Source organism: Microcaecilia unicolor, chromosome 3 (genome assembly GCF_901765095.1).
Source record: "Microcaecilia unicolor chromosome 3, aMicUni1.1, whole genome shotgun sequence".
In the NCBI taxonomy this organism is placed as follows: Eukaryota; Metazoa; Chordata; class Amphibia; order Gymnophiona; family Siphonopidae; genus Microcaecilia; species Microcaecilia unicolor.
The window spans coordinates 319945605-319956803 of NC_044033.1; the positions used below are offsets into that span (position 1 = coordinate 319945605).

At 42.6% G+C, this 11199-nt stretch overlaps 1 protein-coding gene across 1 annotated transcript; it reads left to right on the forward strand.

The window, feature by feature from the left end:
- The first annotated feature begins 5169 nt into the window (after positions 1-5169).
- LOC115464661 (olfactory receptor 1019-like) lies at positions 5170-7318 on the forward strand. The gene is made up of 2 exons (XM_030195023.1): positions 5170-6057; positions 7262-7318. The coding sequence occupies exons 1-2, from the start codon at positions 5170-5172 to the stop codon at positions 7316-7318; spliced, it is 945 nt and encodes a 314-aa protein (XP_030050883.1).
- The last annotated feature ends 3881 nt before the right edge of the window (positions 7319-11199 follow it).

Sequence of the window (11199 nt, forward strand, 5' to 3'; positions counted from 1 at the left end):
AGCTAAGCCAATCAGAGTTAGACTAGGGTGGACCTCTGGAAAAATAGGAGCCATACCTGACACACACACACACACACACACACACACACACACACACACACACACACACACACACAAACCTTCCATAGAGAAAGAAGGCAGCAGGAGGTATAGATAGCTAATACCTAGGGCTAGAGAATCCTGTTCCCTGTATGCCATTAGCAGACTTTGGAATGACCTTCCGGAGGGAAGGTCCTCAAAGGAAAAATGATGCCAGAAGAGATGGGGGAGATATTGTAACCCGAGGGGGTTAATAAAATAAATAAAATTACCCAAGTTGTCCCAGAGTTCCATTGTGGCCAGCAGCGCAGGTCTTTAGAATTAGCTGAGAGATGAGCTTCTGTTGGCTTAGCAACAGCTTTGCTGACTGTTACAGAGAGGCTCTCTGGCTGGCAGTTGGAAGAGAGAAGGCTGCAGTTTGGATGGAGAGAGGATGTGTTTGATTGAACTCTGATTGAAAGGGAAAATAGAAGTAAAATTAATTGGAGGAAATAGGATTTCTGGTGCTGCAGTGAGTAATTGGGTATAGCAAGTGTGGAATTTAGTGGGAGAAATGAGTGAAAGGTCTATTTGAGTAATGCGTAAGTGAAATTGGTGAGTAGCACAGTAAAGCATGGGAGTGTGAGATTGGATGAGACTGAGAATAGGGTGAAGGGGGTTCAGATGTGAGAAGAGGAAAATTTGGTTTTAAAATTGAGTGGCTGTTTTAAAAACAGAACACTGAATTCAAGTCTGAGGGAGAGAGGCTGCAGGAGAAAGGTTGTGTTTTTTGCATGCTCTGTGCAAGAGAGTGAGGGAATGGTGTTAAAGTTATTTTGAAAGGTGTTGGGGGTGAAAGTAAATGAATGGGAACTAGTTTAGGGGTGGTTTGAAGGTGGGTGTGACTAAGTGATGTCATTGTGAGCGAGGGGTATGAAAATTAAGAGTGTGCCTGGAGTGAGAGGGGAATAGAGTTGGGGATAATTTTGGGTAAAGGGAGAGAGTGGGTTTTAACGGAAAAACAGCTACAAATCCTGATTGTGAGCGGAATGTGGGGTTTATAGTGACTGGGTGAGTAACTGAGGGGTGGAATGTGGTGTGAGAGACTGAATCTGTCCGGATTGCTGGTGTATTCCGTGCAGACGCTCTCTCTCCAGCTCTCTAGAATAGGGAAGTTCAGTGAGAAGTAGATTTGAAAGTATAGAAGTAATGTAATTAATTTTGTTTTTGTTGGCCCCAGTCTAATGTAACGTCCCTAAAGTCCCCCGATCAGGATTGGAAGAGAAAGGAAGTCAGGGTTTTGCTTCCCAATTTGGTTTAATTATTAGAGAGGTTTAGGAAGAAAAGTACTGTGCAAAGAAACCGAGAGGAACCGGTGGAGATCCAAGACCAGCAACAAAAGGGCCCCCCACGCAAGAAAGACAAGTTGCAACACCCGCTCTCTACGGCAGAATTGTATTCAGCTAAGTGATTCTTTTTGGGTAGCCCCACAAGTTGATAAAGCCTGTGCTTACCTAATTGCTCTGAAAGCAAATATCAACTGAAACAAAGTGGATAAGGAAAAGAGAAAGCAGAAAAAGAGACATACTTACCTGCAAGTTTGATCTGTGTATTGTGACTCCTGAAAAGGGGTTAACCTGTAAGACAAGAAGTTGAAACAAAGAATCAAACTCTTTATAGGAACACTAAAGCACGAAACAAATACCAAGTAGAAGTGAAGATATATGAGAGCGTAGAACACAGATCACTTATCTGATAGAGGTTCAGGGATGAGTTTTGTCCTGTGGGGAGAAACACAAACAAAAGTAAATGAGGGTTTCTATAATTTGACTGTTTACAATATTATCCTGTGTATTGTTAGGCACTAAGTAGAAACATGGTTGTTTAGTCACTGGTATTGACTTAAAAGCTTATAAGGTATAACTGTTAGAACTTGTTATATGAAGTTAAGTATCTTACTATTAAACGTTTTTCTATTCAACTGGAAAGAAATCTGGTGTGTCTCTTCCAGAATCAGGGAAAATCCCTACAATTAGTTTATTTTCCTCTCGTGTCCTTTGAGGGCACGAGACGTGGTTAGTGTATTTGTTTTCCTTCCACTTCTGGGAGCTGGGTTCTGGAGCCACGACTACATTCAATGAGCGAAACAGAACCCAGAGTTTAACACACATCTCAACCAGAAGTGAGGGGGAGTCACAACATTTCTTGGGAGGCTTTAGGATTTAAGCCATGGAAGCTAAGAACCAGCACTAAGGGTGAACACCTTTGAAACCTTGTCCTGTATGGAGTGCTGGGATCTTACAATATTCAGGACTGCTGGCCTAATGAATATAAGGAAGTGCCCTTTCTTAGGAGTTAAGCTGAAACCCCAGTTGGAGAAAAGAAAGGAAGACCCTTGACCAGAACTGTGTTTAATTTTGCAGTTAAGAAGCCTATACCTCAGTTATGGTTTTGTTGGCTTTGAGACTGAGGATGATATTTGTGCCTCAGCATTTTGGGTTTCTGATACTGAAGGCATTGTACGGAAATAAAAGAAAGAAACATTTGGTTAATTGGAAAACCTGAAGTTGCTCATTTTACTTCCATGGACTAAACTCTGGAAAAGATTTCACTAGTATTAACAGGAACAGGCACTTCAGTGCAGTGCTCCTCACTATAACCATCACACCACACAATCATATCTCATTACTAATACAAGCAGAATGCCCGGTTTGGCCAGACAATGCTTCTGAATTTGTTTGGTATCTAGAATACAACTCCACCATTCTAGGCCCATTTTTATTCAGTTGCAGGCTGCTGCTCCACAACCAATTTATATTTAATTTCAGATTAATTAGTTCAATGTAGCCCTACTGTTGTTGTTTTCATGAGCCTGGTGGCATGGTAATCCAAGATGCAAGGATACATCTGGCCTGTTTGTCCTGTACCTGTAGCTGGTGTTCTCTGAGGACAGAAGGACAAGTATCCTTATACCCTCCCACCTCCCCTTGGAGTTGAATTCCGTTTTAGCTACTTTCCTTTTCACTTGTTCTTTTTTTTACAATGCCAGGGAAGGGATGGGCTAGAGCAGGAAACAGCAGACTTTTCTGCTGAATGAGATTCAGTGCATTGAAGAATAAAGGCAGAACTTTCTCTGATCATGTACAGCGAAACCATTTCTTTTATCTTCAAAACTGTGCCATCTAGGCAATAGCCTACTGCTCCTGATCAAAGAAATGTCCCTAATTCTCACCCCTCCCCTGGCCCCGCTTGAAGAAATTTACCTGGCTGTCCCTTTTATGGACATTCCTTAGCCCTCTTACAGTTTTGAAACAATTGCCACATTTCACCTCTTCTCCATTCCTCTGATGTAATGGTAAATTCTCATCCCACTTTCTTATGTATATCTGAAGCAATTTAATCTCCCATCCTCCCCTTCAATCCTCCTGGATATATTTGAAATAGTTCTTCTGGAACAAAAAAGGAGGTAAAAACCCTCACGGGACCGTGAGATATAAAACAAAAAGTGAGGAGATAGAATAAGGATACCAAAAAATATTTATTCACATGAAAAATAAAAAATGATGTAAACAGTATTTACTGTTTACATCATTTTTTATTTTTCATGTGAATAAATATTTTTTGGTATCCTTATTCTATCTCCTCACTTTTTGTTTTATATCTAAATAGTTCTTCTGGCCATACTCAATGCTAATCTCCATCTTAATTAAATTAATATAAAATAAAATCTATACCATATACATTCTTCATCATTTCCTAGGTCAAATGACTGGCCTCTGTGGGTTGTTCTAATGATGACATGCACATTATGGGATGAACATCCTTCATGGATTTATCCGAGTCTCACTATGGTAAATTTCAGAAATCTTGCCTTTTAAATAAGTGCTCAGGGTAGTTGGTAATCTTCTCTTGTCATTGTAAGGACTGAGTTGAGATTTGGAGGAGGGGCAGATATTTGACTTAAAGTTGATATTGGGGTGGTTGTGAGGTGGTGGTCTATTGTTTTAAAGATTGGTTAGATGGAGTCTGGAGATGAAGATTAATGTTTATGCTGTTATTAAAGATTTTTACTGTACCATGCCTTGAGCCCTATAAAGGGAAATGGGACTTGATATACTGCCTTTCTGAGGTTTTTTGCAACTACATTCAAAGTGGTTTACATATATTCAGGTACTTATTTTGTTCCAGGGGCAATGGAGGGTTAAGTGACTTGCCCAGAGTCATAAGGAGCTGCAGTGGGAATCAAACTCAGTTCCCCAGGATCGAAGTCCACGGCACTAACCACTAGGCTACTCCTCCACTCCTCCATAAAGGCTTGATATAAAGTGTAAATTAAGAAATAAATATAATAATAAAATTGGAACTTCCAATTCAGAGTATTACAAAAAGGCCTCAATATCCAAAACAATTTTTTTGTGGACAGGAGAGGCTCCTGCCCATTTAATCACTCCTGGCCCCTCAACCACCGATATTTAGTAGTATTTAATCTGACAGCGCAAATGAATATTGGGGCATTTATGTGGATGTCATCAATATTCAAAAGCTGTCCTAAACGTAACTGTGCGAGTGCTGCCTGAATATCAGTAGAACCACCATGATTCCCCTCCCCCCAGTATTGATCCCCTCCCTCCTCTCTAGTGACACTAGAGGGAGGGTGATCATGGTGGTTCTATTAATATTCAGCCAGTACTCTCATATCTATGTGCCTGAATTTAGGACAGCTTTTGAAAATTCATTGCATCCACATAAAGACCCTCCCTAACAAGCTAACACCCCCACCGTTCCACCATACAGGATAGCCCCCCCCCCCCCCCCCCCCCCCAGGGCCTACCTGCAATCCCTGGTGGTCCAGCAGGGCAATCAAGGCAGGAGCAAAACCCACTTGTTGCTGCCACTTGCAGCTTCTTCAGGAAAATGGCTAACATAAAAGGTTTTAAATACACGGCCCACCACCGGATAAATATCGGCTGGAAGAATGATACCATGTATAGAATCAGTATATTATGCAGAAGGTTCCTGATATGTGACATGATGGAATTTAATGTTAGTCATCTATAACATAACTGCAGACTTTGTTCTTGTAGTACTTTTATTCTCTTACATTTTTATTTATTTTCCCTTATATCACAACAGATTAAGACTGTAGAATCAATGGGAAAGGAAAACAAGACCTCAGTTACAGAATTCATTCTCGTGGGATTCTCTGATCATCCTGACCTGCAACTTCTCATTTCTGTCACAGTTTTCCTGATCTTCCTGATTTCTGTGCTGGGAAATTTTATGTTTTTAATGTTAGTATACACTGACCCTCATCTGCAGAAACCCATGTACTTCTTTCTCAGTAACCTGTCCTTCCTAGATATTGATAACTCTTCTGTCACTCTCTCTACACTGCTGCGAAGTCTTATGACAGGGGAGACACTGATTTCTATTTCTGTATGTATAACACAGATCTACTTTTTTATAACTCTCACAGATGCAGAATTTTTCCTTCTTGCTGTCATGGCCTATGATCGATATGTTGCTATTTGCAACCCTTTACGTTATGTGCTCATCATGAACAGGAGAGTCTGTGTCCTTCTGGCATCTGCTTCTTGGGTTGTTGGATTTATGGCTGCATTATTACCAACAGTTTTCATATCTCAATTCTCTCTTTGTAGAGGGAATGTAATTAACCATTTCTTCTGTGATATTGCAGCACTGATGAAACTCTCCTGTAATGATATGCACAGCCTTGAAATTGTGATATTTACTGAAGGAGTTTTTTTGGCTTTTTTTCCCTTTGGATTAACTTTGACATCGTATGTCTATATCATCTCCAGCATCCTCAAAATCCGTTCTGCAAAAGGAAGACACAAAGCCTTCTCCACCTGCTCCTCCCACCTCACAGTCGTTATTCTGTTCTATGGGACTATTATGTGTGTGTACATGAGGCCGGCTTCCATGTATTCACCAAATCAAGACAAACTGTTCTCCCTGCTGTACACAGCTCTGATTCCAATGTTAAACCCCGTTATTTATAGCATGAGAAACAAAGAGGTAAGAAAAGCCCTGACAAAACTCCTATCTATAAAAAAATAATGTATGTAAAATGTTACACATTTAGAATGATTTTGTAAATATTTTTATGCCTAGCTCTGTGCATGTGTGTATTTTTTTTCTTCCTGCAAAAGTTTGCCCACTCTCTCCAAGATTATAAAATTGATTTGCCTGGTGATACTAAGACAGCTGTTGAGAGATGCATAGATTTTTTTATTTTTATTTATTATTTTTTATTTTTGTTACATTTGTACCCCGCGCTTTCCCACTCATGGCAGGCTCAATGCGGCTTATATATACAGGAACTTATTGTACCTGGGGCAATGGAGGGTTAAGTGACTTGCCCAGAGTCACAAGGTATTCTTACAGGGGTTTTATATGGGCCCAAGATTCAGTGGGACTTACCTAGGTAGGAGCAGCTCCTACCCAGATAACTCCTGATCATTGGACTATATCTGGGTTTTCAGCCATATTATCCAGGTATTGCCAGAGAAAATCCTTCCTGACCACCCTGGCATTATTTGAGTCGTGCTAGGTTAGTCTGTGCGCAGACCATTGGCTGTTTCATATAAACCAGTTGACAGCAGTATTCAGTCCACTAACCAGGTAACTAGACAGGCAAATTTAGGACAGCAAAAGTGCTATCCTAACTTTATCTGCTTAGATATCCAGGTTCTAGACTGAATATAGCCAGTGGCCACATTATGCCGGGATATTCTGCCGGCTGGTATCTGATTCCGGTTCTAAATAGCTGGGCATGAAAAACCTGTGGTGTCCAGTGTTTAAATCAAATATTACAAAAAAAAATACTAGATTTCATGTTTTAAAAAAAACAATCTGGAAGAAAAAATGAAATAACGGAATAAACTTAGAAACCATGTGCTGTGTCTTTCTTTTTGTTTTTTCCTTCTAAATATAAGTAACCAAAGTTAGATCATCTAATAGCAGAACTCAATTTAACTGCTTTAGTTTATGTTACTAATTGTAAAATTAGTTGACTGTGGCGCTCATTTTCAAAGCTCTTAGACTTACACAGTTCCATACATTAGCTTTGTAAGTCTAACTGCTTTGAAAATATGCCTGTACATCCACTAAGACTAGGATCGTGCATTTTGAAAATCTAGGTACTTAAGTTTGGCTGAAAATATAGTCCTTGTTTCAAATTTTGGAGTTGTGTTTTTTGTTGTTGTTTTTTTTTTTTTAGGAGGGGGTATCACTGGATTTTTATATTGTTGGCAATAAGACAATCCTGCTGACTTGAAATACCAATAATCTCTTTGAAGATGAGTATATTCTCCAAAATAATAAATTAGTGTCTTAGAACTCAATAATCAGGAGATCTATCTTGCTAACTTTGGAATTTTGCTAATAAATCCTCCACCCTTCCTCCCACCCCCCACCCCCACACACTGAAGTAGTAAATATGATCTGGAAACAATTGCCCACACAACATTTGCCTCCATAAGAAAAGATAGGACTGGAGATGTTCCCAAACTGTGATTAAACTTTTCCTGGGGATAAACTTTAGCTGGCCAGCACTCATTTTTAACACTGGTGAGTTAGTTATATGGGCAAAGCAGGTACGGGAAAATGCTGTCCTAAAATTATCTGGATAACTTTATCTGGATATATTCAGTGATAGACTTATCTGAATAAGTTCCACTAAACATCCATATACACATTTGTAAACAACTTTTATCTGGATATCTACCTGCTCAGTGAACTTTTGAATATGAGTCATATTTTAATTCACAGCACTTGTTGGATGTTTGAGTCATTATATAATTTTGCATGGCCTTCTCTTGTTTTCATTTATTTATTTGGATTTATTAACCCCCTTTATGAAGAGACTAGTAAAAAAGGCCCGTTTCTGACACAAATGAAACGGGCGCTAGCAAGGTTTTCCTCGGAGTGTGTATGTTTGGGAGAGTGTATGTGAGAGTGACTGTGTGAGAGACAGAGTGAAAGTGTGAGTGTGTGTGTGTGAGAGAGAGAGTGAGTCTGGGTGTGAGTGTGTTTGTGAGAGTGTGTGCGTGTGAGAATGAGAGTGTGTGCAAGTGTGTATGTGAGACACAGTGTGAGAGTGTGTGTGTGTGTGTGTGTGCGAGAGAGAGAGTGTGTGTGAGACACAGATTCTCTGTGAGAGTGAGTGTATGAGACTAAGCGAGTGTGTGAGTGACTGTGTGGCACATAGAGAGTGAATGTGATACATTGTGAGACAGAGTGTGTGAGAGTGAGAGTCAGAAAGACATTGTATATGAGAGAGAGAGTGTGAGCCTTGCCCTCCCAATCCATGCCCATCTGTCCCCCTGCCCCCTCCATTCATCCTTTTCCAGCAATTCCCCTCTCTCCCTGAGCCCTGCCCTCCCAATCCATGCCCATCCATGCTCCTCTGTCACCTGCCCCCTCCATTCATCCCTATACAGCAATTCCCCTCTCTCTCTGAGCCCTGCCCTGCAATCCATATCCATCCATGCCCATCTGTCCCCTCCATTCATCCCTATCCAGCAATTCCCCTCTCTCCCTGAGCCCTGCCCTCCCAATCCATGCCCATCCATGCTCCTGTCACCTGCCCCCTCCATTCATCCCTATCCAGCAATTCCCCTCTCTCCCTGAGGCCTGTCCTGCAATCCATATCCATCCATGCCCATCTGTCCCCTCCATTCATCCCTATCCAGCAATTCCCCTCTCTCCCTGAGGCCTGTCCTGCAATCCATATCCATCCATGCCCATCTGTCCCCTCCATTCATCCCTATCCAGCAATTCCCCTCTCTCCCTGAGCCCTGCCCTCCCAATCCATGCCCATCCATGCTCCTCTGTTCCCTGCCCCCTCCATTCATCCATTTCCAGCAATTCCCCTCTCTCCCTGAGCCCTGCCATCTCAATCCATGCCCATCCATGCTTCTCTGTCCCCTGCCCCCTCCATTAATCCTTTTCCAGCAATTCCCCTCTCTCCCTTCCATGATCCCCCCTCGCATCCATGCTCTTCTGTCTCCCATGTCCCAGCCTGTCCCGCCCTCTTCTTCCCCCCCCCCCTTCGCATCCTTGCTGTCGTTTCTCCTCTGCCCTCCCGCTTCCATTGTTCAACTGCCCACCCTCTTCTCTCCCCCCAACATCCCTTTTTTTTTTTTTTTTTAATTTACCTCCGTGGCGGCGGTTCCGGCAGCACAGCGTTAGGGAAGGAGGCGGCGCTCCCGACGTCTAGCCTTCCCTTCGCTGTGTTCCGCCTTCTTCTGACGTCATCCTTGACGTCAGAAGAAGGCGGAACACAGCGAAGGGAAGGCTAGAGACGTCGGGAGCGCCGCCTCCTTCCCTGACGCTGCGCTTTGTTTGTTTTTTTTTCCGCCCTCGACATCATGACGTTTGCCCTCGACGTCATGACGTTTGACGCGAGGGCGGGGCAGAGACGGCTGGCAGCCTGGCTGGCTTCACACCACGAATCCACGAACCCTTCTAGTAATGTTTGAGTGACTTCAGAACATTGTCTTCAGAACGTTCACGGTGCGTTTTATTATATTAGATTAGATTCTCCTAAGAGTGTGTATTGCTGATAGTAATAATAATGTAGAAAAAAATGTTACAGAGGATCAGTTCTTCCTCAAATTTCTCACTAACAGAGACATAATCAGGCCATCAATTTTGGGTGGGTCCAGAGTAAACATTGGTGGGCACTTTCCAAACTCCCCCCCACCCTGCCCATCCACCTGCCTACCTACCTTATGTACTGCACTCTCTCCCTGTAGAGATGCAAACCCCTGCCATCATATCACAGAGTTTGACTGGGTTATACCTGTGGGAAACTTGAAAGAAATCAACCATCCTGCAGTGCTTGGCTTAAAATCCTGAGACCCTTGCTACTCATAAATATGTTGTAGAGTCAAGCTTGCAGTCTGAACATACATGCATGCCTTTTAAGCAACTAGACTCAGTTGAGCACAAATTCTGGGAAAAACCTCAGAAATAATGTCACCAGATGGCAGATCCAAGATGGTGCCCGAAGCGATGTCAGTGTTTGGACTCCCTGAGCTCCTAGCGGGGAAGACGCCAGAAGCCTGTAAGAACAACATGGGAAAGAGAAAGGGGAAGGCGAAAACTCTTACCTCCTCGAGTTAAGCCCTGAGTCCCGCTGTACGCCAAACCGTGTTGGAGACTTTTGGAGTTCGGGCACTTGGAGAGCGGATACCCGCGACCGCGAGATCAACCTCACTTGAAGCTGATCGTAGCATTGAGGGCGTATCGCTTAGCCCGCCCTCCAGCACAGCCCCCCCGAGGCCAGGAGCAGGTATGCCGCTGACGGAGGCTCAGAACGACGGGGTGATTGGTGGAATACAACCCCTATCGTCTGAACCAGGAGGGCCCGTTAGCGCCTCAACGCCGACCAACTTAACAATGAAGGATAATATCTCTTCTATGGATCGAGCACCTGCCCCTGTGGAAACCCGTGGTGTTGGAAGACCGGCTGTGATTACGATGGAGACGCTCTGGGACGCCATCCAAGGTATTAACACTGCTTTACAAATTAAATTAAACTCCCTTCGGGGAGAAGTAACTGACTTGAAACAAAACTATCAAGAAACTTATGGAAAAGTCCAAGATAATATAAAAAAGGTAGCAACTTTGGAAGCAGAGGTCAACAAATTGCAAAATGTTTCAGCCACATTGATCAGGGAGAAAGAGGTTCAACATCGTAAAATAGAATTTCTTGAAAATCAAAGTCGTAGGAACAACTTGAGATTTATTAATTTCCCAAGTCTCCACTAATTCCCGCTCTTGATATGCTGCGTAAATACTTTGGAGAAGTTCTGGGAATACCAGCAGAGGGGTTTCCCCCTATTGCTAGAGCCCAGTACATTACAGGACTTAAAAAAGTGATTGATGGACAGTCTTAGGCTCAACCGGACTTTGATTTGACTGGATTTTTGGAGTCATCCCTGGAAATTGTGACTGAAAGAACTACCCTAATTGCTACCTTTGCTTTGGAGATAGATTGTAACAACATTTTCAAGACTTATTTTCGTCATGCAAATGCAAATTTTATGGGTTCAAGGATACAAATTTTTCCTGAGCTAGCGAGGGATACTCAAAAGAGAAGGAGAGAGTTCCTGTCTTATAAGACAAGAGCTCTCAACTTAGGAGCTGTCT

Coding starts and splice junctions, on each gene's coding strand:
- LOC115464661 (XM_030195023.1), top strand. CDS start 5,170: ATGGGAAAGGAAAACAAGACCTCAGTTACAGAATTCATTCTCGTGGGA. Junction 6,058..7,261: donor ATAGCATGAGAAACAAAGAG/GTAAGAAAAGCC, acceptor TTTTTTTTTTAG/GAGGGGGTATCACTGGATTT.